Raw genomic sequence first — 27,607 nt, 5'->3', positions numbered from 1 at the left:
AGAGTAAAAGTGTAAGTAAATAGTTAATCATTAAAAATAAATGTCAACAATAGAAGGCTCACTTGGTGCACCTGTTGGTCTCTTGGGTGTGCCCCCAACAATGTGTCACAAATGGAGCAGCTTAAGCAACAGAAATTCTTTCCCTTAACATTTCAAGGCTGGAAGTCCAAAATCAAAGTGTCCGCAAGGATATGCTTCTTCTGAATGCACAGGGAAGAATCTGGCCCAGGTTTCTCTCCTAACTTCTGATAGATTCTGAGTTTGTGTCAGCATAACATAATCAGCACATAGTATATACTCCCCATAGATATGTCTTAGTGTTCAAATTCCCTCTTTTTATCAGGACATCAGCCACACTGGATTATGGGCCCACCCTACTCCAGTATTACCTGTTTAGCTGATTATATCAACAACCTATTTCCAGATAGGCTCCATCCTGAGGTGCCAGGGACTCATATTTGGTGGAACATGATTTAATCCATAGCATTGCACCTTTGTCAGAGTAGAACCAAAGGTCAAATATTAGCAGGCATAAATCTGGCAACTTTATGGAAAGATCCTGATGTTATCTATAATTGCTTTATACTATCAGAGAAGCATGTCTTGGGCTACCATAGTAAGGAATAGTGCTTTCTGGGTTAAAAGTGCATTGTATGCCCAGCTGTTGCTCCCAGACACAGGAACATGTGAGTTTAGCCAAGTCCCAACAAGTGTGGAATACCTGCATGTGACTGTGAGATCTGCTGGCTTCATTCCTACTCTGTTCCCCCAGCCATACCTAGGCAAGGAAAGGGGAAAGGGAGGTCTTCCTTCCACACCTAGGAAATATGGCTGCCAGATAAAATACAGGCATCCCAGTTAAATTTGAGGTTTAGAGAAACAACAAAAAGTCTTTTTTAGTATAAATAATTCCCAAATATTAAACAGGAAATATTTAAACTAAAAAATTATTCATCTGAAATTCACATTTATTTGGGCATCCTTTAAATGTTCTTTTCTAAATCTGGTGCCTACCTTTAAATCGTGTTGCTTGGCTCTTCTTCAGCTATAAATGTGAGCCTAGTACTATGGGACATTATTCCCAGATGTTTCTTTGGTGGTACAAAGACTGGCACATCCCCTAGGTGGCTGCCTAAGGTGTCTGGGTGAGGAGGTCCCCTGGGCCACCCAGGGTCCCAGTTACTGATCATCCCGCTGAGTGCCTAAAGAGGTGACGGTAATGGTGTTGGACAAATGTTTGTTCTGATGTTGAGTATTCTTTTTTATACCACATTTCTTAAGACTTTGATCAATTTGACTTGAGATAGGAAAGAGTTATGAACTGGCAGCCATGGCTAAGCTATATTCTGTTTTCAATTAAGATAAGGTAGAGGGAGGTTCATTCCTTTTTTAATTTTTATTTTTTGTGCCACCTGGTCCTTGTACTACAGTGTTGGTTTTGCGGATTTTAAAATAGCATCAGTCTGCAGAATGAATCGACATGAACATTAGATTATTATTAGTGAATTTTTGAAAACCAGAAAGAAAGTTGAAAAGTGAGGTAATAATCTCTTTTTACCAAAGGGAAAATATTTAAATGTAGAATAGATTATTACTTTCCTGGGAGCTAAGGCCTTTTATAATTACTATTTTGCATTTTTACTTTTTAGTATTTGTGCCTCTGGAGGCAATTTTATTCTTTTTTGTGTTTCATTTTCTCACACAGTAATACTTTACTTATTTATGTCTTAGATTTTTTTTTTTTAGTTTTTATTACATACCACTATATCCCGTCTTTGGTTTGTTCATCAGAGGCTTTTGCTTCAACAAACTTTATTCTTGTTAGTGGGCAGTAATTCAAAGCTCCTCAAAAGAGTTTTGGCACAAGGCTGGAAGATGGTTTCCTTGAATGGGATGCTGTTCCTTGGGAGGTAAATGTTATGAAACTTGATGGGAAGTGCTAGCCCCAGAAGTGCTTTGCTGGCATTTTTGTTTTGCAGAGAAATGAGCTAATGTTTAGAATCAGCACTATGAGCTTCTCACCCTTGAGTTTGGTGAGGAAATTAAGACTCTGGGGATTAGAATTTATCATTCTTTAATTAAAGATGATGCCATTAAATCAATTAGAGGCAGAAGAGCAAAACAGCTCATGCCAAAGCTTGGGAAGCTTTGCCATCGATGCCTTTTAGACTCCAATATATCCTCATGCAAAGATTTTTCCATCAGGGCAAATTCTTGGCTACACATGTCTTCATTCCAGCGACTGACATGGAGTTCTTTGGAAGTAGATGCAAGCCAGCAAAGGCTCTTTGCTATAAAATCTCATTGCTCCTTTCTCTTCTGTAAGGAGGAATGTGGTAGACTTGATCTTTCATCTCTATCTGTGTCTCCAAGTCCCCTGCCCCTCCCCAACGGTGAATGAAATTGCAAAACCCTATCTGTTGTTATAATTTGTTATAATAAACCTTTCTCAGACAGGGAAATGACAAATTGGGCCCTTCAGTCATTCATCACACAACTACAGAACACCCGTGGGCTTCAAGTCTTCAAATTAGCAAGTTTAATATTTGGATTTCTTATTCCAAAGTAATTCTTTGATGTTGCCTTAGTATTTCTTCTTAAGGGAAAAAGTAGTATGTGCTTGTGCAATGGTAAACTCTTTCTTCTGACAATGATTTATCTATTTTAGTGGTTTCTCATCTCCCCTTAGGGGAAATAAGTGACATTTTGACTAAGTCAGGTAACAACATTCATCACAATTATTTGGTATTCTCAGCACGATAACGTTGAGCATAAATTCTTTATGAAATCAATCTCAGTGACAAAGAAATTTTCATTATAATGCTCTGTGTTGGTTCTTCCTTGGGGTACAAATTCTAGTAAATATTGTCAGTCAAAATAACACTTTTCTTGTAAAAATTATATAAAACCCATATGTTATGCTTTTTCTTTGTCATCTTTAGTTTATGGCAGTGATTGTAACTAATATCAGATAAAGATTAAAAGTACATCAGTAAATTATTCACATTCTGACTCCTAAATAATCTATTTTTTATAGAAACCAAAAAAAAAACTTATTTCTTTTTCTGAGGTTTTAGATAAAGAAAAAGCAATTTATGCTGCAGCTATGTTAATCAGTTTGTGTTATTCAAGCCCAAGTAGGATAAGCTACATTTTAAATATAATCATTATGAGAAAGCTTCCTTTGAATATATTATCTGATTTAATAATTTTTCTGCTTAATATCTTATTACATTAGAGGCAACATCAAATTCATGAACTTATAAGTGGTGAAAACCATGTCTTCATCCATGTTTATATATTCATTCCCTGGCCCAGTATAAAGACTACTGTAGTACTTAATGGTGGGTGAATGGGTGGATGGACAGATGGATAGATGGAAGAATGGGTGGATGGATGGAAAAGAGAGATGTCAGATTAGTCAAGGGAGAGGAAAGGATAGACAGGCAGGTTTTTTGGTATTCAAAATTTATTTTCTTAGACATATCATTATAAATAATTTAAACAGGTGTCAGACTACTAAATACCCCCATTTTAACTTCATAGGACTGACCTATGAATGCGATTCATAGGGGAGAAGGAGGGTGAAATGGTGATGCCCTTTTATTCCCTTTATTCTTAAATTATTGAGTTAAAAACAGCTAATAATTTTTATTAAAAGGGCAGTGTTACCAAAGTTTCTTATTTGTATTGATATGCTCTCGTAATATTTCATTTATGATCAGACAATCATGACCCAACATATGCCCCTGTAGCTTCTGAGGAAGCTGGGAAGAGGACCTGACTTTCCTAGGATAAACTGACAATGCCAAGGAGAAACATTCAGCCAGGGATTAGTGCGAGTCTGCACCACAGTTTTGGACCATTTGTGTGAGGCCCTAGGAAGAACAGATGTTCACAGAGGCCACAGTGATGCCAGCTTAGAGGTCTTTTTGCAATCACATCAGGCATTTTTCCTGCCAAATGAAAATCTCTCTCTGGTTGGTGCCAATTGACATTGATATTTAATGTCGTATTCACTTTACACAATTCATTTGAAAGTAAAAATGTCAAAGAGGTCTACATCCAAAAGGAACATGATGCAAGAGTAAATCTCTGACCTCAACAAGCAAATCCTGAGTACTCAGAGAGAGGTGGCACCACCCCTGCCCCTGTGCAACTGCAAGACAACATGATGGGGGCAGGTCGCAGGCTGGTACTGACTGTTCTTGAGGCCTTGGAAAAGCAATTTGGGCTTAGGAACCCTACATAAAGTAATCACTATGTAAAGTAAACCAAACCAGAATTTAAATACTTTATAACTTTGAATTCTCGTGACTTAAGTGGGCATCTTTCACAGAGGGACTATATTCATGTTTGTACATGGTGTCAAAGTGAAACAGAGACTACGTATGTGGGAAAAACAAATGGTCCTGAGTGATATTATCTACTTCCATATTGTCATGTCCTCTGACTTATTCTCAGGGCTGTTAGGATGCAGGGATGATAAATAGCACCCTAGGCTATAGGTATCTTCTCTATTCCCTCATTTAATATTTCTAGAGTGCTCACTGTGTCAGACACTGTTCTAGATGCACACAGGAGTGAACTAAATGTACAAAAATCATTGCTCACATAGAGCTTACTTTCCAACAGGAATGCTGTTGGAAGTGCAACATTGAATGCCACATATTTGACATGAACTTGGTCTTCCCTTAACTTCACATCAGTCTCATAGCCCTCAACAGGGTAAGGAGAGATGAGTGAGTCATGGTCCCATATACAGTCTAGTAGGGGAAATAGTCACATGTGGCAGAAGTCCAAGTACATTGAGACAGTGGCAGAAGTGGATTTCAACAGAGCACAGGGTAGAATATTACTAACTGTGGGGCCTGGAGGGACATGGGAAGAGTGACTGTTAGTGTGAAGACGATCAGGAAAACTTCCCTTCAGAGGTGATCCTGACTGGTGAACTTCTGATTATTCTTTAGAACATTCATAACTTGATGTCTTAAGGTAAAAGTAGTAGGATGGGATATTTATGCTTGTTCTCATATTCATTTATTCTTTAGTCCTTGACTATCTCACCATTTCTTCCTGAGGCTTGACAAAAATGAAGAATAGAGCAGACCAGTAGGGAGACTATTAGCATAATGAAGTAACATCCAAGATAAAAGTTACTATAATAGAAACACTTATTTCCAAGAGCTCTATCTCTAGAGGTAGAGCGAAGCCATCAAACTGTAAAATTGGCTGTAAGAGCTGATATAGATTTTACATTCATTGAGTTGACCATAACTTTGTTCAGGTTTTTTTGCATTTTCTAAGGAATTGTATGTGTGGCTAATTAGCCTTTCAAATGAATTCTTTACAAGGTAATAGTAACAATGGTATTCTGGCATCTCTATCCATGCAGATTTTCATGAACTCCCTCCTGGGATTTGGTCCATGGAATACCATGCCTCTGGGAGGCATCTTTTCAGAGTTAATCTCCTCCCAATGCAAACTCTCCTGGCATTTCTAGAAACAAAATATTGATAACTAACATTTTCAGGGTGTTTACTAGGTCTCTGATACTATTATAACTACTTTGGGTTATTAACTCATTAAATTATCAAAGCCTGATGAGGCATGACCCATTATGACCCCATTTCCCAAAAGGAAAAGCTGAGTTATAGAGAGGTTCTGATCCTTGTGCAGGGTCCCAAAGCTAGAAAATGTCGGACAGGCTTCAAACTCAAGCAGTCTGGCTACAAAGTTGTATTTTAACCATTATAGCACACTGTTTCTGAAATACAGAATAAGCACTCCAAACATGATATATTTTGAGAACTTTAAATATCAAAAGTTACCATGTAACCATAATTCAAGTATTAAGTATGTGTTTCTATACTAAGTCCAAATTCTATGTCCACTGATGAGGCCACCATAGCCTTTGAATCTTCTTTGGTTCAACCACTGCCCTGACCCTTTTATTGATGATGCTGGCTGACACATGACTCAAGCCTCACTTCTGAGTAAGTTCTGAGTAACTGTACCAAATGCTGAGGCTTTTTTCCCTCCTTAAATGGTAATCTCCTCTTCCTAAAATCTAGCCCTCTAGTTCAGCAAGGTGGCACCTGCCTATAATCCCAGTGATTCATGAGGCTGAAGCAGGAGGATCACAAGTTCAAAGCCAGCCTCAGCAACTTAGAGAGGTTCTAAGCAACTTAGTAAGACACTGTCTCAAGATAAAATAAAAAGGGCTAGGGATGTGGTTCAGCAATTAAGCTCCTGTGGATTCAATGCACAATATAAATAAATAAAATGTTCTAGCCCTCTAAGTTCCACTGAATCCAGGAACAAGTCTTCATGCATGCATTCACAAAGCCAGTCAGTCAGTCAGTCAGTAAATATGTGTTGACTCCAGGCACTACTCTGAAAAGCAGGAGGTGCAAGTGTGCATCACACAGACATAGAATCTACTAAAACCATGTCAAGTCATAAATAGGACATTTCCAAATTGCAAAAAGTGAAATAAAGGAAACAAGAGATTGTTGTGGTAAACATTAACTAGTAGAGAATTTTTAGATGGGTGGTAAGGAAAAGCTTCTCTAAGGAGGTGACAGATATGAGCTGAGAGCTCCAGGAGGGTAAGGATCTGGTCATGAAAATAGCCTGGAGGAGACAGTATCCAACAACAGCTCGTGTGAAGCTCCTGGAGGACAAGACCTTGGCAAATTCAAGAAACTCACAGAGGGCCACCATGGTTACTGTGCAGTGAGGTGGGGGAATAGCTTGAGTTGAAATTGGGGCATTGGGGGCACAGATTATACAAAGCTTTGTAAGCCATACTAAGGAGTTTTCAATGCATGGAAGTCCACTGAAAAGTTCTAGGCAGGAGAGTGTTTAATGAGCACTTCTGGGAGACTGGATTGTAGAGGAGTAGAAGATGGAATATCACTTAGAATGTCACCGACCTAATTCAGGCTAGGGGTGATCAGGCTAGTGGTGATAGGTGTGGGGAAAAAAGAGGAAAGACTTAAGATTCGTCTTTGAACTTTATTTGATGGATTTGCTGTTAAGTTGGGGATATAGCTCAGTTTCTAGAATGTTTGGCTTACATGTACAAGGCCCTGGGTTTAAACCCCAGTACCACAGGAGGAAGAAGAAGAAGAGGAAGAGGAGGAGGGGAGAAGAGGGAGGGGGAGGGGGAGAAGAAGAGGAAGTGGAAGAAGAGGAAGAAGAATTAGTAGAAGTAGTTTGGAGGAAAAGAAGAGAAAAATATGATCCTGTGCAATCAATTAATAAGCAGGTGAATTCTTTGTTTGAATTGAAAAATAGAGGTCAAAGTGGAAAAAAATTTGGAGAACCATATCAAGAGATGAGACCTGGACAAATGAAGTTTAAGTTGCCCATGAGACACTCACATGGAAAGGTCAGGTAAGCAGGTGGGTTATGTGGACAGGGAACTCAGAAGAGTCCCACACCAGAGAATGGGTCTTGATTAAGGCTATGGGGATTGATGTTGATGGAGGGACAGAGGGTGAAGATGAGTGAGAAGGCAGCTGAAAATCACACCTTTTGCATTGCCAGGGAGCCAACACTTAGAGAAGTGTTCTGCCTGCCCAGAACTGCACTCCCTCTGTTCCCTCCCTCTCTCCCTCACCTTCTGTAAAGGTAGAAAGATCCAGGCCACCTATGCTGCCTTTTTCTTATGGTAGCACATGGCAGAATCCAGCTGGATTCTACAGGTAGAAAGAAATTCATTTTAATGCTTCTCTCAACCTTCTCTCCTTGCACTTTATTCCCTTTCTTTCTCACCTGGACTTTACTCAGACCTTTTACAGTCCTCTCTCCATGATGTGCCACTCACCAATGAGAACAAAATACTCAGATGGGTACTGCCTTCCCTGTGGACAGAGAGTCATCTGACCCATACACACAGGACAAGAGGAAATTGACACTCCTCCATCACACACCCTCACTGCCACCACAGAACCTTAAATTTTGTTGCAATGCACCAGGAAAAATATCTAGCAAGTGGTTGCTGCAGAGAGACCTTCTGTGAAAGCCTATGTGTGAGCACATCATGTTTAGTAGACAGAGCTAGAATTGATGAGGACATTATCAGAGTCCTATAGAGATGTACTTGCTGATCCTGGCTCCATTCACATAACCCTTGCCCTTTAGAATGTATCTGTTACTATTTCTCTTAATCTACAAAGGGCACACTCTAGCCAATTAAACATTGCTTAACATAAAATAAAAGAGTCAATACACATAAGCCATTCATAAGAAAATATATTAATTGCCAACAGACAATCTCACTAGTAAATAAAGGCATGCAAAACAAAACAAGAAGATACTTGTTTTAATCAGTCAAAAGGGCAAGTATTTAAAAATTTGTGACAGACCAACAAGGTTGAAGGTGTGCGTGTTCTTAACTCCTCCATGTTTGTGACATTTTCATTCACAGTTTCTTCTTGTTCACAACTGCAGAGAAAGAGATGGAAAAAAGGCTAAGATGAATGATATAATCAGAAGATTGGTAGTCCTGTGGGTCTCAAGGAAAGTAGAAACACTACCTCCAAGTATAGAGAAAACCTCTGGTATTAGTGTCAATTACCCCTTATGGGGGGTTGACCTCAGAAGCTGTAGCAGTGGATCACTTTGAAGAAGTTTTACAGAGAGGAAGGCAATTTTTACAAGCATTGAAATAGGTTATAAATTGGATTAAATTCAGAAATTTTTGAGAAGTGGAAGTAAATAATGAAATATCTTAACTTTTGATCTGGGCATTTTTAAATGTGGTTCTCTGCAGAAGACTTACTGGAAATGTCTGATGACATCTGTTCTTGACACTTATATGAGAAACTCTACTGTTAGTGGAAACATAAATTGATGTATTTCTGGAAAGTGATTGATTTGACAAGATCTCTGAGAGTGAAAAACATCTAGTCCATACACCTAAAAATTTTGTTGGTTATAACTACCCATTAGATACTAAGAAGAGTACACTGAGATCTATATGCAATTAAGTACTCTGCAGAATTTCATAATAATATAAAAAGTGGGGGAAATCAAAATATAAGTGCCCATCAGCAAAAAGTTGATTAAATTGTAATGGTATACACATTCAACAGAATACTGTGGGTCTGTTAGAAAGGATGAGGTAGTTCTGAATAAGCAAATATCAAACAATTGCCAAAATATGACAAGATTTAAAAAATGAAAGTGCTTCATGGCCCATACAATGCATTCACCCTTACCTTCATACATTTTTTTAAAAGTATATATTTTCTTTCCAGAGGATACTCAAGAAGATGTTGATGGTGATTACCTTTGGGGAGAAGCACTAGAGTTTAGGTGAAAGATGTAAAATTTTAGCTTTCAGTGTTTTTTTTTTTTAAAGTACCAGCTATAGTGTGCACATTTAAAGAAATGATACCCTGAGATAGATATTATTGGGAATTCTACATATGGTACTCCCAACTGAATGGTTAAGCATTGGTTTATCTTTAACAAGAGGATGGTATATCATGATGGTATATCATGCTATGAATTTTTAACCTTTTTTTCTGATCTCTCCATAAATAATGACTTCAAGAAAACAGTGAATTTCAGAGTCTTCCTCTGGATTCTGGTAGCTTGATGTGATTTATATTTATTTATTGCTTAGTCTTGGCAGGTTCATATAAAAGTAAATTGAACTGCCAAATCTTTATACCTTTTTATACTGTAACTGATACTCTTAAGTTAATGTATTTATTGGCCCAATATGTAGACATAACACCTATTTTATTTGGTTGTATAAACAAACTCTTCCTTCCTGGAACTTGAAAAATGGGCCTTAGTTTTGGGAACATGTGCAGGTGTGCCAATCACACATAACTGAGAATTTCTCAAACTGCTGCACTGAACCAACAGAGGCAGCTGGTCTCACATCTCAGCAGATGAAGCAGTGAGATTCAAAAAACAAGATCCCAATTCTTCAGTCTTTTCAGTAATAATTAGAATTTCTCTACAAAGTGAAATGCTGAGGTCATGGGGAGAATTTTATGTTTTCAACTCAGAGAAACAGGAATCAGATTCAGCCATAAAATATAAAGATGGAAAAGACATATAAAAAGAAATGAATAATATTTTGCTATAAAATGAAAAGTGTCTGTGTTTTTTGTTTTGGATTTTTCTTGTTGTTGTAGTACTGGGAATGTAGGTTTTCTTTATCACTCAGTGACATCCCCAGCCCTTTTTAATTTTTTTTTTTTTTATTTTGAGACAGGGTCTCTCTAAGTTGCTTAGGGTCTTACTAAGTTGCTAAGGCTGGTCTTAAAATGGTGATCCTCCTGCCTCATCTGTCAAAGCCACCAGGATTACTGTCATACCATTGTGCCCATGAAAGGGGTATGTATTAATCTTTGGAATAAAAAACACTTTTATAAATATATATTGTATTTCCATAGGGTATATTTTCCCTCTGACTTCTGGGATAAAGTTATACACTATTTCTATACATTAACTGAAATAAAGGCAGTATATATGACTGTGTTTTCTAATTGTAAACCCCCATCTTATATGTGTTGAACAAGTTATTTATCCTAAATAGTATCTAGCTAATTAGCTTAGTTAATGACACCAAAGAGATTTGACTAGAAGCAAAAAAGATACCCATCCCCCAAATTACTGGAAGTAATAAATGGCAGACAGAAATATCTTTTCATGAGGAATATACTGAATCTGTGATTTAGAAACCCTGTGTATTACACATTTAAAATACTTTGTCCTTAACTACAGCCATTTTGAAATTTTAGATAAGTAAAATTATATAATTAGGACCTGAGAATTTAAAATTATTACGTAGTTTCAGATTTCTATTTCTCTTTTTGATTTCTTTTTATTTGTTACAGTTAGTTATACATTATAGTAGAATGTATTTTGACATGCATATATGAAGTATACCTTCTCATTCTTCTGGTTCTACATGATGTAGAATTACATCCGTTGTGTAATCATATGTGCACAAAGGATAGTAATATCTGATTCATTCTACTATCTTTCCTATTCCCATTCCCCCTCCCTTCACTTCATTCTCCTTTGTTTAATCCAAAGTACTTTTATTCTTCCCTAAGCCCACTCCCCTTATCATAAATTAGCATCCGAATATCAGAGAAAACATTTGGCCTTTGTTTTTTTTTTTGGAATTGGCTTATTTCACTTAGCATGATAGTCTCCAATTCCATTTACTGTAAACACCACAATTCCATTCTTCTTTATGGCTAAGTAATATTACACTGTGTATATATACCACATTTTCTTTATACATTCATCTGTTTAAGGTCACCTATATTGGTTTTATAGTTTGGCTGTTGTAAATTGAGCTGTTATAGACATTGATGTGGCTGCATCACTTCTCATTTTAAGCCCTTTGGGTATAAACCAAGGAGTGGGATAACTGGGTCAAATGGTGGATCCATTCCAAGTTTTCTAAGGAATCTCTATACTGCTTTCCATAATGGTTGCACCAATTTGCAGTCCCACCAGCAATGTATGAATGTACCTTTTTCCCCACATCCTCGCCAACATTTATTATTGCTTGTATCCTTGATAATTGCCATTCTGACTGGAGTGAGATTAACTCTCAGTGTAGTTTTAATTTTCATTTATCTAATTGCTAGAGATGTTGAACATTTTTTCATATATTTAGTCTTCACAAAAACATTATCAGGTAGGTACTATTTTACTCCCCATTTATAAATGTAAGAACATGAACTATTTATAGCAATAGATATAAATTTAAAAATTTAGTAGGGGTGGCTCTCTTTTGTTTTGAAAGGGAGAAGAAAACTTGGAAGTATTGTAGATAAATCTCTTCTTTTATATAAGGTTTTGAGAGTCAAAGAGCTAAGTTCTTTGTTGAGGTAATAGTTAACTTTACAGATGAATTAGAAGTCTTATGACTAAAGTGTAGTCACTGCCAGCACCCTTCTCAAGAGTTATTTGGAGGTGAAATGTTTATATCAGCAGCAATATTAGAGAATTATTTTTACTAACTATAATTAATATGTAAATGTATCCCTTAAATATATCACCCTTATTTTTATCATCTGAAGAATGTACAAAGGAAAAGGAAGTAGAGGGGAGTGTTAGGCTAATTCTTTACTAACATGTTTTCTATGAAGCTTGTCCATATGCTTACTAAGCATGGTTGGCATGGTTGTCCCTATCAAACACTACATTATTTATACAATAGAATTAACTACACAGAACTTTTCTATGAATGAACTCTTTTATTTTTGTACTAGGAATTTGTTGAGCTACATCTCCAACCTTTTTTTATTTTTTATATATTCTGCCCTTTTTATTTTATCCTGAGAAAGTGTCTCACTAAGTTACCCAGGTGTCCTCAAACTTGTGATACACCTGCCTCAGTCTCCAGAGTAGTTGGGATTACATGTGTGTACTACCTTGCACAGCCCAAATAATTTTTTTTATCTTAGAATAGTTTTAGATTTATGGAAAAGTTGTGAAAATAAAACAGAATTTTCAGACTTTTCCTTGTTTTTGATGACCTTGACAATTTTGAGGCATACTGGTCCGGTATTTTAATAGAATGTTCTTTGACAGGTTTTTCTGGTGTGTTTTTCATGGCTTGGCAGAGGAGAGGGCCCATGGAGATAGGGCCTTAGATAGATAGATCGATAAGTGCTTCTCATCACTCCATCAAAGCTGCATGCTATCAATGTGACTCACCGTTTTTGATGCTAACCTTCCTCCCCTGCCTGGGGTAGCATTTGTCAGGTTTCTCTAGGTACTTCCCCCAGTCCTCTTCCAAGCCTGTCCATGCTGTACTCTGTGGAAGGAAATCACTACATGCATACCAACCTGAAGAGGTGGGGAGTGATGCTCTACCTCCCCAAGGAAGAGTTTCCACATAAATTATCTTGAATTCTTCCACAATTCTATTTTCTGTCATTTATTTATTTAATTGCTTATTCAAATCATTTATATCAGTATAAAACCATAATTTATTTTGTACTTTATATTATAATTCAATACTCTGTTACTTATTTTGTTGCTTGAAAACTTAATAACCTCTTCTACCAGTGTTTGCAAAGGTGGTAAAAATGAAATAGAAATCAAAATATTCACTGGGGGGTACTCTATGCCAGTCTTCACAAGCAGTTCCATATTTGTAGTCTGGTTTTACCTGTGAGGGATAATGTGATATTTGCACAGCTGAGTATATGAAATACTTCTCCAACCACATTTGTACACCTGTGACCATGAAATTGTTTGAGGGAATGAAATATACATGAACTTTATTTTAGACTTCTATGTCAATAAAATTGGCATATTGATATGCTTTGCTCCATGTGAAAGCATTTGTTGAATCAAATAAAGTTTATAGTCTATTCCATAGTATCTTTAACAGAGCCATCAAAGGGTAGTAGCAGCAGAGAATAATATTGTTATTTTAAAGTCTTTATTAGAACAATACATGCTGCACATATGTTAAAAACTTGAAACCTTCTTGAAAGTAGGAAGAAAATCATTTCCCTTAATGTCATCACCCACAGAATAACCCTTGCTAGCATGCTGTTATATTTTCCTCCTATTATTTTGCAATGAATAAATATAATTATTACATTTTTAATATTGTCAATCTTCAATGAAGTCATCATTTGAAAACAAAGAGTTGAGAATATATTCTTAAAATTTCTTATTGTTTTACTGTTTTCTGAAAATAAGGTAAAATCTATAATATTCTGAAACATCATGAGTAGAGTAAGTAGGATTATGTGTCTTTTATCAATAGCCTTATATATAATCTCATAGTGACCTTTTTTCATAAACTAACCTCAGTGCAATTCTTGCATTATTAATCATCAGTACTGAATTACTTAACTTTTTCTACATGCAGAACAAATGAAATACTTCATCAAGAAAAATTTTTGAGGGCTTACCTACCTACTCTATTCCAGAATTCTGACATGTGAAATTTTTTGTGAAGTAGAAAGTGCTTCAAGTATGAATAGCTGTTTTTCAGTCTGAGCAGCCATTTCCAAGTCTGCTGTTTGTTTACAGGGGTTATTGGTTACACTTTTCTTTCTTTCTTTCTTTCTTTCTTTCTTTCTTTCTTTCTTTCTTTCTTTCTCTCTCTCTCTCTCTTTTTCTTTCTTTTTTATATTGTAGTACAGTATATTTTGAAATATTTTACATACATAGAATAAGTATATCTTGTTCAAATTAGGATCCCATTATTGTGATTGTGCATGTTTGTGGAGTTACGTTGGTCGTGTATTCATATATGCAGATAGAAAAGATATGTCTGATTCATTCTTCTGTCTTTCCTATTCCTATCTCTCCTCCCTTACCTTCATTCCCCTTTGTTTAGTCCAATGAATTTCTAATCTTTCCCTTCCCTGTTGTGGGTTAGTGTCCATATATCATCTGTACGCAGTTTTGCATCTGATTTTCCACCTCACTATTTTTTAACCCTAAGCATTTGCCCATGTCAATAAAAATGTTTCATATGAATCATATCAGTGCTTTTAGAACTACCAAAATATTACTTTGGTTCTTTGGGTTTTCCTGGAGTTGATTTTAAAATAAACTATAAGTTTCTAAAACAGAAACACAGATAAAAAGCACTTTGTAATTCACTGAAAAAAAGGAGATACACTATATATTTTCCCCTCAAAAGTAAAGGTATGCAATTAAATCTATAAGCAGGTTTCTTTGATGGGTTTTCATAAAATCTGATGAGTTCAGGGTATCTATGGTGACAGTTTTCTAGCTGTGAATGCATAGACGTGAATGTGTTTTTCTAGCAAAATTCAAAATTCAAGTAAAATATCTGTTACATAAGTTTCTCTCTCTGAGATTGTTATAATTTCAAAAATTTAAATCCTTCAAAACTAAGTGTTTCCTATGTATATTTCCCAAATTTTGGAAATAACAGAACTAATCTTGATTAATTGAAATATTTATTGTCAGAAGCATATGTGGCAAGCCAGGTAACATCAACCACTAAGTTAGTACAGGATGCCTATTTTTGATAAGTTTATATCTTTTGAAGTTGTTTTGTTTGCTGTTAACTCTGCTTTTTGATGAAATTTGGTTTTCTTTAAGGAAGAACGAGTATGTTTGGGGACTCATCAAAAGACAGAAAGGTCAGAAGAGTTAATACAAATAAAATCTATCTTGCTCTCAGGTCTAATGAATATTATTTTGGTGAAATAGTAAAGATAGCAATCATTAAGTGATAAAAGAGTACAAAAGTTCCCAGACATAACCCAAGAAAGATCTTCTAGCTTGTTTCTAATTTCTGGTTGACAATTGATAAACACTCCTAGTACATATGCATAATACATATTATAATTTGCAAAAAGCAAGAAGAATCTACTTTGTAAATTGTCTCTTTGCTAAGCACTTTCAATTTCATTATTTCTTTAACTTTTCACAATTCTATAATTTTAAAGAGGAGAAAACAAGGACCCCTAGACCTCAAAAATCTTTCTCAGCCTTACAGCAGTTTAACAGCATAGCTAGGCTTTATATCCAGGCCTTTGTCCTTGATGCTTGTAATATTTCCTTTATCTTATAATAACTCTTCTCATCACCTGTCCCTGAATAGATACTTATATCTAAACAATTTTTTTATGTTTACTAAGCATTTTGACACATTTTATTTCATAATTAAAATGGTCCTTCATGAGGTCTCTATTATTGCATCTTTAAGATTAGAAACAAAGGAGCACAGCGGATGGTACAGGGGTGAAGTTCAGTAGTTGCTCTGAAGCCTGTATTCCCACCATGGATTTGTATCTCCAACCACAGAGGCTGGGTTCTTGGTCTGATTTTAAAAGGGAGTGTGCCACATACATAAGGATTAAGAAAACAGAATTTCTCTTGCTTTGACTCAGGTTATTTTATTAGTTGTATGTGTGGGTGGAAAGGTCATCAGCAATCATGAAGCAATGCCTCACAGAACAATCAACTTAGCGGACCAGCCGCTGGTGAGTAATCAGGGTCGTGGGAGTCCCAGGAAAGACATTCCTGGAGCACTGAATTTTGTACTTTTTCCAACAGCAGCAAATGTTGTCATTTGTTGGGCCTGAGTATTTATAAGCATGTTTTGTTTGGTATAGAAAATTGGAAAATCAAAATCTCAGAATTAAACCCTGGGTTGTACTTCCATTCTAAAACAAACAATAGTAAGCTTTGATATGATCGGAATCATATCTATAATTTGGATGTTTCTGCTTTCTGCTTAACTGAAGGCTAACTTATTTTTTACTAGTGCATTATTAGTGCATTATAGTATTATATGATTGTGGGGTTAATTTTGACATATTCATAAATGCATATAACATAATTTGCTCAAATTCAAACCCCAGTTATCCTCTCCTTCTGGTTCCTATGAAGACTAACTTATTAAGTAACAGGCATTCCATTTTACCTGGGACAGTTTTGTTTATACCTGCTTACACCATGCAATTGTCAACAGCTCTGAATTGAAGGTTTTGAACTTATCATTTCTCTTTTAAACTTTCAGGCCTGTTAGAAACAGGCCTTTTCCCCATATCCTATACCCTTCATAATGTTCTATTACAGCAGTCATTTGGACTCCAGAGTTTAGCCATTACTAAAGCTCTCATTTCCAAGTAATTAATTACCTACTTTGCTAACTCATGGCATTTCTTGTGTCCCAACCTCTAGTATCATTGAATAATCCAGATCACTGCCTCCCTGAAAATGTCTTGCCTGTATCTATTCCTATTACTTGTCATTGATCTGAGGAGGGTTCTAGTTTACAAAACACAGAATCCCCTCCAGATAATTTAAATAAGAAGGCAGGTCAAAGAGAACTGGTGTTGGATACTAAAGAGGTCTGGAAAAATACCAACCACATTATACTTTTGCTACTCCTGCCTAGTGTGTGACACTTATAATACCAGGGACTAGTCACCAAAATTTGCCATAGCTTCCCTGGAAGAACCAGATGGTTCTTATACCAAGCTTGTCAGGCTGCCATAGTGCTCACTTCTACCTGAAGAACCTAAGCAAAATCCTATCTACAAAGAGAACTGGGAAGTGTAGTTCATAGTTTTCCAGCCTCTTTAACACAGAAACTAAAGCTCAATGGAGTTGGGAATACACACTGAGTGAGCAAACCTATATTTTCTCCAACATATTCAAAATTAGAATGCTAAGAAACAGCTAGATTAGAGACAGATCCACTCAAGAACTATAGAAGAGTAATTAATTTCAGAGAGCACCTGGTGTTTCCTCTAGTTTAATCTCTCAAGTCTCTAAATGTTTACCTGATGCATCATTTGGAATCCAGAAATCTATGCTAGAAACTCAGAAAAGGGAGGTTTAGGGAGAGAAAAGGAACAGGAAAGGAGAGGTTAGTTTTGATTTGAGTAACAAGAAAAATTTATTAAGAGAGTTAGTGCTATGGCTTGGATTTGGTTTGTCCCTACAAATGTTGAAATTTAGTTACCAATTTAGGGAAGTTGGGAAGTGTGCTCCTTAATAGGAATCAATGCTTTCCTTGTAAGAGTGAATTCTCATTCTCATGGGATTAGATTGGTTCCTCAGATAGTACATTGTTGCAAAGCAAGTTGACTCTCACCCAAAGCCAAGCAAATGCCAATATCTTCCCAGCCACCAAAACTGTGAGCAAAATAAGTCTCTTTCCTTTTTAAGTAACCAAGACTAAGATAGGTAGCATTTATGTCTACAAAAGAGATTGTTCTTATTATCTGCGTTGTAGCATCGCTAATCAAAGGCATATACATGTAAAACTCTGATTTGGGAATGTCTGAGACCATAAACCAGATTAAATAAAAAGCAAGGGATATGAAGAGCTTAGGCATGGAAGGCTCTTAGATGCCCAGGTGTCCTCCCCACCCAAGCATTTACTGCTTGGGATTCCTCTAGACAATCATTCCTTTGCCATTACTGTTCTTTTTCTAATTGACCTCTGAAAATGCAAAGGCTAACTAGAAGAATTAAAAAAAAAAAAAACTCTTTTCCATTATTAACATCTTAGTTCATTTAGAAATATGTACTGATCATCTCCTCTTTGCCCAGGATATGACAGGGCTACATCTATGTAAACTACAGGCATGGCCTCTGCCTTCATGGATCTTACAGTTTAGTAAGAACATATATAAAAAATAACTGCACAGGTCATTAACTCCTTATATTATTTTCTGTGTATACATTGTGACATCCAAGTTTCCACTTCGTTTTGATGGCTCACCCTGATTCTTTGAAGCAATCAGGGCTCCTCTGCGTGTGTTTGTGAATCCTGCACAGCCTCAACACACATGAGAGCACTTGAGGGATCTTGGTTCCCAGCTTTCCTCCAAGCTTCTGCCCTTTACATTGGTTTGCCATAACACTCCATCTATGAAGCAGTTTGAACTTCAGGAGCAGTCCAGACTTATTCTGCTCTGCCATTTTCCCAGTTCACCTCCAGAAATGACCTGGGGAGACTTAGTGAAGACTGACCTTCCTACTGCCTGTGATAACAAATGGGGTCCATACCCAGAGCACGTTGCCCCCACTCTATCCCTTATATGCTTCTACCATGATGCCCATCTTATTCTAGTGATCTATAAGACTCTTTTTTAAAAAAAAATATATATTTTTTAGTTGTTAATAGACCTTTTTTATTTATTTATATGCAGTGCTGAGAATTGAACCCAGTGCCTCACACATGCCAGGCAAGGGCTTTCCCACTGAGCTACAGCCCTAGCTCCTATATAAGACTCATAACACCAAGGTCATTTTCACCCATTGTCACTGTTTCTCACACTGCAATTTAATAATTATACTAGATAAATGTTCTGGGCTAAGGAATTAAATAGAAAAAAAAACCCACAAGGATCTAGATTGAATGGAGGCTCAGAGACAAGGAGATGGAGTGAAGGTCAATGAATGTAACACAAGGTGAAAGTTGAAAGGTCTCTCACCCCTAATTCAGTTCCAAATCAGTAACTCCTATACCTGTTTTTCTAAATAAAAATGATATCGTTCCTTTGTCTGTACTCAGTAAACAGAAGAAGACTGCCTGGACCAGCTGTTTCCACCAGAAATTCAAATAAAGGCCATTCCTGGGCCAAGAAAGTAGCATTTTGTTTAGGAGCACCCAACTAAACAAGAGACAGGCAACTAAGTCAAACAAGATTAACAGGCATCTGTAGTGGTCATAATCAAGCTAATATGAATAAGGTGCAAAAGCCAGGCACTTATAGAAATTGGGCATAAGACAGGGGAAGGCCCACAAAACTTCCATGTCTAGGCTTCACCACAGACTCCTCCTTTCAGAAACAAGTTGAAAATGTTTGCCTGGGTGTCATGTGTCATTCCAGCATGAGGCAGACCAGAAGCAGAGCAGGGATAGGAGGTGAAAGGGCCTCCCTATCCTTCAAGAGTTCCTGACCAGAGAGGGTTCCTCTGTACTCTCCGAGGGTGGTGGGATACTCCAAAGATTCTGGCAAGGAACCCTTGGTTGTAGGAGGCCTGGTCTGGGTTGTAGCCAGGTGAGTCTGTTCACACCGTCCTGGCCAAGCTGCTTTCCAGGTCCTCAGCTCCTGTTTCATGGGACGCTGGGCAAACACCCAGTAGCCTTCTGGATGAGTAGGGTCCCCATAGCTTCAAGGAAGCACTGCCCCTGCTCTAAACTCCAAAGATAGAAGAAGTCAGTCTCTTGCTTGGTATGAGCAACTTCTGCTCTCAAGCGCTGGTGTCACATCTGGTACTCAAAGGCAAGGTGTTCACTGAGGTGGGATCAAGGAAAACAGAGCAAAGGTTCCACAGGTCAGAACGGAAAGGGCTGTGCCTGCCAGCACCCATGGGAGAGTTGCACAGACTGGCTGCTACGTTTGGCCACCCACTTGTTGCGGGACTCCACCCAGCCCCTCAGTGTAGTCCTTGATGTACTTAGATTGCTTTTCTTCTTCTGGAGGCTGGTGCTGCCTCCTTCTTACCTCTCTCGAACCTTTCCTCTGCCTGGAAGACAAGGATCCTGACCTCACCATACACCCTGAGCAGGTTGTGGATGTTCAGGGGCTGCAGTGTGGCAGGACATGGCCCAGGCTCCTGCTCCTGCTACTGCTCTGCCTCTGTTTTCTTCCAACGGCCCTCTCTCAGTAGTTGCCTCTGTCTTCTGCTGAGAAGACATATTGACTAACTCCTTGAAATTATGATAAATGCTGTAAAGGGCCTATTTCCCTGGCTTCAAAAGAAAAACGCCAGTACAAACAAGTTGGAAATGTCACTCAAGATATTTGAAATGACAAATAACCATGTTTCAGAGCTAGCACTGGAGACATCTTTCTTAATAAACATTTTGAAAAATGATATTCTACATAATATAAAACACACACACACACACACACACACACACACACACACACACACACACATACACACATATCGGTAGCATCTCTCCATAGCCAGCTTGTTGATGTATGTACTTCTTGGAACCACGGTGGTTCTTGATATCCTTCTTTCACAGGGTTGGGGGACTCTTGGGTCATAACACCATGGATCTTGTCCTCCTTCCTTTACTCTACTACTGGCTTTACCATTCTCTCAAAGGTCAGCTCAAACTTCTGTATGACACATTCCTCCATTTCCTACCTCTGCCACATATTGTCAGTTGGCAAATTCAGTTGATTGAATTTCTTCAATATCTTTTGAATCCATCTTTTGTTTCTCTAACTGCCGATCATATCTTGTTCTTGCGACTTAAAAGAAACTGTTACAAAACCTTTTAAATAATTCTTTTGCCCACGGGATTTCTCTACTCTCATCTATTTTACAGGGGAAAAAAAAGGCCAGGTTTTGTTCATCTCTGAAATCTGAGCATTTAGCCCAGAGCATGAAACATGAAGGACAGACAATAAATGCTTGTCAGGAGGCCAGCTTACACTTTTTCTCTCTTCAAAAACATGTGATGGTTTCCTATTGCCCACAGGCTAAAACTCTCCTTAGCTTGGTCTCACTGTATGTCAGTCTTTTTCTATCTTATTTCTCATACAACTCAGTGATGCACTTTCTGCAAACTACTCACCACTTGGATCAGGTTGATTTTTCCTGATGTTCTCATCTTGCAAATCTTCCCTTGTCAAAATCGTACCCCTCAGATTCTTCTCCCATAATAACTTGCATCTTTCCTGTTCTCCAAATGATTTAATTCTTTCATCATCTTGCAATCTATCTTTTATTATAACTTCTTAGTAGACAGCATTCATTTTAAATGTCAAATTTGATTTGGCTACAGCTGCCGAGAGTGCTTTGTAGAGAAGGATTCTAAGGGTGTACTTGAGTTCCTCCAGAAAGAAGGTGCCAGCACAGATTCTGTGTCACGCACAAGCTTAGGAGAAGAGAGAGAACACAACTGCCCATCGCTTATCAGCTTTGTTACAGATCCTCACGTAGGTTTCTACTCAGCTAGGTCATGTGTCATTAAAGACATCTGTTCTTATAGCCTCTATCAATTTGCAATCAATTTGATCCTTACTCTGTTCCCTGATTTTAAAAGTTTGAAATCTAAAACAGAAGATACGACATTCGAAACATAATGTAGCAATGGAAAATAAAGATACTAAATGTTCATGAAAGAAGACTCGAAGACTGGTGGGAAGACATAGAAAACAAGAGGGTGAGGGCAGTCCTGGTGGAGAGAATGATGAAGATAGGAGTGATTGATTTTAAATCCTATTCTATTAAGGAAAATGGTCCAAAGTATATGAAAGAGAAAAGTCAAAGATTGTTTTGGAAAAATAGGTTTAAGGTATAAAATGGGGGCTGTGGATCCTTCAGTGAGAAGTAGACATATTCTCAAGTTTGCTGGGGTATAGTAAATGGTTTTGAACACAATCAGGACTGTGCATCACAGCAAACTAACTCACAACTCCAAGTAAAGTTTACTCCAGAAATATGAAGATGATTCACTGTTAGAAAAATCTACCAACTAAAAGCTAGTCCAGAATAAGGGAGGGAAGTGAAGGAGGGAGAGGGAGAAAGAGGGAAAGGAAAATGCAGGGGATTCCATCAAAATAGAAGAAATATCAATGGACTAGATGGAGGAGAATGAAGGGAAGGGAGGAGGGATGAAATAGGAAAAGATAAGGGAATGAACCTTCCTATGTCATATATTAATATACCACCGTGAATTTCACCATTATGTACATCCATAAGATATTGATTGAAAAAAATAACTATGGGTAAATGGCAGAAAGATTAGTAGGGGGAGGGAGGAAGAGAGGGAAAGAGGAAGTACTATGGCTTGAATTAGAACAAATTGTATTCCATGCTTTTGTAATTATGTCAAAATGAATCCTATTTTTATATATAACTAAAAAGAACTAATAAAAAGGCAAAAGAACAGTTAAATCTACCAACCCAAAATTCCATATATCTTATGATCTTATCAATAGAAGCACCAAACCTATTGATAAGGTTCAGAAGCTACATTTTAAAATTCCAAGTAAAATCAGAGTAGAAGAAAAAGCTTAAGCTTGGTAAGCAACATGTTTAATACTGAAATACTAAAAGACATTAAAATAAAATATTCAGAAATTTACTACTTCTATTTAAATACTCTTTGATGAAAACACAATAAGAAATAAGTAATTGAAGCATTAGAAAATACAAATCAAACTGGCATTATATTACAGACAATTTTATACACAGACAACTCAAAGTGATAGTAGACAAAGTCAGTATACAAAATAATATTTGTCAATTATACATGATCAGGTCATAATTATACTATTATTTCCTGATCAAAATAGAAATGAAAAAATACTTTATTTACAATAAAAATGAAACCCAAGAATAAAAGTAGCCAGATAGGCATAAGACCTATGAAGAAAATAATATCATTTTATTAAATATCATAAAACAAGATCTGAGGAAATGGAAAGTTATATTTTCCTTTGAGAGGAGTATTTGGTATTATGAAACTATAAGTCCTTTCCATATAAGTATAGAAATTCAATGAAGTTTATATTAAAATCTTGTTCCTTTTAATTTGTTTCATTTTTGAAAAATAAGAACTCACACATATAAGTGGAAGAATTGATATTCAATCTGTGATTCTGGCCTAGCTAAACCAAAAACCACAAAAGCAACAATAACCAGGCAACTTTTTAAAAACAAGAAATGTGGAGCTACATATTCTAATAGATATTTAAATTTGCTTTAAAAGTCATTGTAATTAATGGTATGGTATTTATGCAAAAATAAGTAAATTATAGGAATTTCAGGAGCATATCCAAATACCTATGAGAACTTACTTTATTGTAAATGGAAATGGCTTTTTAATAGGTAGTATTATACCTGCTGACTCTCAATCCAACCAACATTTGAAGAAATACTTTAGTTCCTGTTTTACACAGTACATTTAAAATATAGTTCGGATGATTTAGAGATGTGCATAAAATTAAAATTATAAAAATACAAGAAAATAACTACATATTTTCATGATGTAGTAAAATATTTTTTAGTCAAGATAAGAATGAAGAAAGGATCTGGGGATAAAGCTCAGTGGTAGAGCACTTGCCTAGTGTATATAAGGTCCTGTGTTTGATCCTCAGCATCATGAGAAGCAAATAAAAAAAGGAAGGCAAGAGGAAGGAAGGGAGGGAAGGAAAAGCAAATTAGAAAAAGAATGTAGAAGTTATAAAAGAAAAAAAAAAGCTTTAACTGCCCAAAGATCAAAGACAGAAAACAAGGTGGAAGGAAATATTTGCAATATATATGATAGAAAAACTGTTCCTACATGCCATATAAAAGACAGCATAATAGAAAAATGAACAGAGGATACAAATGAGAAAATGAACATAGCCAAAAGATGAATTTTCTGTAAAAGAAAAAATTAACATAGCCAATAAATACATGGCCAGTGAAATTGTGTCTTAACTGTTAAATTCTAAAATGGCAGGAGTGGACACTCTGAAGTAACTAAAATTACCTTTGAAAATTCCTTAACCTCAGATAACATATAGTATACATTTTAAAATATAAAACAGGGTACTTTATAAATTATGTAATCTAAAGTTCCAGAAGCATTGAATGTGTAACAAAGACTACAAAAGTTACAGATATCTGAGCATTCAAACTTTTGTGTCTTTAAAGGTGGGGTGAGTAGAAAATCACTTTTTTTTCTGCAGATTGCATTCCATTTTTTAAAGAATGTACTAAGCCTATCTAATATTAATATTCATTAATAGATTTGTTTACTCAGAAACAATATGTATAAAAGAATCTAATAAACTGCTTAGAAACACAATGTCCATGTCAGCAACTGTACAGGAATCTGAATTTAAATCTTGATTATGAATTAGACTCTCATACAAACTGTTTTTTGAGAAGTTGTTCAGAAGCCATTGGTTGACTTCCTCTTTCCAGATAGATGTCTTCTGCATGGCCCATAAACATTTGTCACTCTTTTATCCTTTACCCTGATTTCAAGACACCTGAACATGCCTCTGAAAATATGTTTTAAAGGTATATAATGAGTTTTGCTCACAAAACTTGAAAAGTTAGAATAATTAGTAACATCATATGCTGATTAGTTATTGTAAAGAGGTACTCTGACACATTTTTGAAAGGAGTGTCAAGGATTTAATTTTTTTTGGAAAAAAATATCCTGTAAGAGAAATAAGATTACTAGTCCTTTTAGTGGCAAACACTGAAACTAACATGACTACTCATCAATAGGGAAATAACAGAGAAACTATGGTATTGACATACTGGGAAGATACTTTTCCTAAAACAAAAAGCGGTTACCAGGGCTTAGGGGATGAGGGAAAAGGAAAAAGGTTGCTCAAAGATGTAAACTTTCAGTATAAGATAAATAATTTAGGGAACCCAATATATAGCATGATGTCTATATATAGCATGGTGACAATACTGAATTTTATACTTGAAATTTGTTTAATGTTGTCACCACAAAATAAAACAAAATGAAAAAGATTAACTAGATGAGGTAAGAAATGTGTTAACTACTTAATTATGACAGTCATCTCACAAAATATATGTGTGTCACATTGTATATCATAGAGTCACACAATTTTGTTATTCATGCCTCATTAAAGCTGAGGTGGGGGGAGAAGCTGATCAATCTGTGGGCAGAAAAATGCCATGATATTTTTCTTAAATAAATTGTTAAAATGGAGAAAATAATATAATATTAGCTTTGTTAAAAATTAAAACCAAAACCTAACCACAAACCACACAAAAACTTATGTGTTATAGTTTAGGTAAGAGGTATCTCCCCAAAACTCATGTGTGAGACAATGCAAGAAAATTTAGAGGTGCAATGATTATATAAGAACCTTAACCTAAGCAGTAGTTAATCCTGTGGTAACTGTAGGTAGGTAGGGTATAGCTAGAAGAGGTAGGTCTTGGGGGACATGCCTTTGGGGTTCATATTTTGTTCCTGGTGAGTGGAACTCTCTCTGCTTCTTGGTAGCTATGTCCTGGACTGCTTTCTTTTGCTGCCATGATATTGTGTCTTATCTTGGGCCCAAAGCAGTGAAGCTGGCCATCTGTGGACTAAGATCTCTAAAACCAGGAGCCCTAAGTAAACTTTCCCCTCTGTAAACTTGTTTGTCAGATGTTTCGGTCACAGTGACAAAAAGCTGACTAAAACACTAGTATGTGTATATGTTTGTAAAGAACTTTCAAAAGTAATAATTGGTAACTACAGGACTAGAACAATTGGATTGAAATTTACTTTTTATTTCTCTGTTGTTTCAAGGTGTGATCCAAACTAGTGGTAATAGGAATTCACAGAAAAAGGCAGTTGTGAAATATAACACAGAAATAGGGTGGATGGTACTTGGCAGCTATTTGGATGTGAGTGGGAGGCAAATGAAGGAGTTCAAAGATGGCTCAGCAATTTCTAGCCAGAGTGATTAGGGAATGGTGATGTCATTTATAGAAACAAGGAGACTATGAGGAGCAAAGTGAATTCTTTATTGTTACCAGAGGAGAGATGATGACTCCAGGTTATCAATCAAAGCTGTGCTGCTTCTCATTTTAAATTATAACTGTTACAAAAGGAAATCTTCTTAGCTTGGTCCTGAAACTTCAGAAAAAAAATATAATGCCTCACTTGAAAGGTGAATTTATTTTATGTGAATTATATCTCAATAAAAATTTGAAAAATACTTCTTTATAGTTGCATTTCATGTGAATTATGGAACTAAAGGAGCCAAACTATTATCTATGCATATTTTAAAACAAAATAACATTTCTTTTTAAACAGAAAAATCATAAAATTTAAAATAATATCAAACATGGGAAGAAAAATAACTTTCCTACTTATATAAAATGCAAGAGATATAAGATTTGACCTCTAAAATTTTTACTGAATGTTTTTTGTGTTGTTTTCTTATAGTTATTCCTCTTGCAAATGTTTTTGTAACTCAATGCCTAGTGACTTATTAAGAGTGTGTTGTTGCTAAAAATATTCTATAGAGGTAGCCTTGCAAAGGTTTTTTTTTTTTTTTTTAAAAAAAAAAACCTTGGTGCACTTTAATTCCATAGAAAGGAGCATTAGATATTCAGCCCCATTGAGAATTTGTTTCTTGCAAAGACTGTCAAAATGCTAGGAGAATTTATTTCCATACAATTATGTCATATTTTATGTTGGGGCTGAAATAGAAGTGTGTAATCCATCAGTCCGAGATCTTTCGCATAGGTAAACGAGTCAACAAAGTCTCCTGAATAAATCATTTTAATTTTAATTTTCAGTTATGTGGAAATCAGCTTCTGTACATCTTTATTCTCCATTCATCATTTAATGTATTTTTACTTTTAGAGACTATTCCTATGTTAATCTTTTTAGATAAATTATGTAGTCTTCCATATGAAATGTTTTTCATATTGTATATGCTCTAGTGAGTTAAAATGGGACATTTCTATAATGGCCATGTTTTAATTTTAAGTCTAAAGAATTTTATGAATTTCAAAACCTTCAGAGAACTGAGTGATTATGTTACAATGTGAAATCACAAGTTGATTTTTTTATTGTCTAATTCTTACAATTTGGTTTAAGCTACATAGAGTCTCCCATTAAGAAAAAAGAACAAAGATAATAAACTTATATTTTGTATATTTCTTGTTTTCCAGAAAATAAACACTGTTGGAACCAGTAATGCAGATGTCCCTTTGGCTGATCCCGGAATGTACCAGTTGGACATTACATTAAGAAGGGGTCAAAGTTTAGCTGCCCGAGATCGAGGAGGTATGAACATAAGAACAATATCACTTAGATGCTTTTTTTGTGTATTTGTGAGAAAGATTGCTTCCTTTATGATTGCTTAAGTTTGAGTAAAAACTGTAATATTGTAATTTTGAGAAGTTTGGATTTAATGATGCAATTTGATATATTACCTCACTCCTCTGACCATGGAGAAAGAGGTTTTGATGCAGGTTCCAAACCATGACCTACTTGACCCAGACAGCAAGGTCCTTCCCACACTGCTGACAAGTTAGACTCTATTTGTATATGATCAGTGGAACAGGTGGTTACATAGATGAGGTATCTATTTGAAGCTATACCAGAAGTTGCTTTTTAGTAGACCCAGTTAAATCTACTGAAATTGCA

At 36.1% G+C, this 27,607-nt stretch overlaps 1 protein-coding gene and 1 pseudogene across 9 annotated transcripts in view; one reads left to right on the top strand and one right to left on the bottom strand.

The window, feature by feature from the left end:
- The window catches only part of Mctp1 (multiple C2 and transmembrane domain containing 1), a 504,787-nt gene that overhangs the window by 191,034 nt on the left and 286,146 nt on the right, over positions 1 to 27,607 (top strand). For all 9 annotated transcript variants that reach the window (XR_013437193.1, XM_078044996.1, XM_005326157.4 and 6 more), the window contains exon 2: positions 27,130 to 27,244. Coding sequence is in view for 8 of the 9 variants with exons in the window: in XM_078044996.1 (XP_077901122.1) it covers positions 27,130 to 27,244 (115 nt within the window). In the remaining variant the exon portion in view is untranslated. The remainder of the gene's footprint in view (positions 1 to 27,129; positions 27,245 to 27,607) is intronic.
- LOC101976445 (activator of basal transcription 1 pseudogene) lies at positions 19,406 to 20,615 on the bottom strand (annotated as a pseudogene).

This window comes from Ictidomys tridecemlineatus, chromosome 1 (genome assembly GCF_052094955.1).
Source record: "Ictidomys tridecemlineatus isolate mIctTri1 chromosome 1, mIctTri1.hap1, whole genome shotgun sequence".
NCBI lineage: Eukaryota > Metazoa > Chordata > Mammalia > Rodentia > Sciuridae > Ictidomys > Ictidomys tridecemlineatus.
The sequence above is the reverse complement of the archived record's forward strand: the minus strand, read 5'-3'. Positions and strand labels throughout refer to the sequence as shown.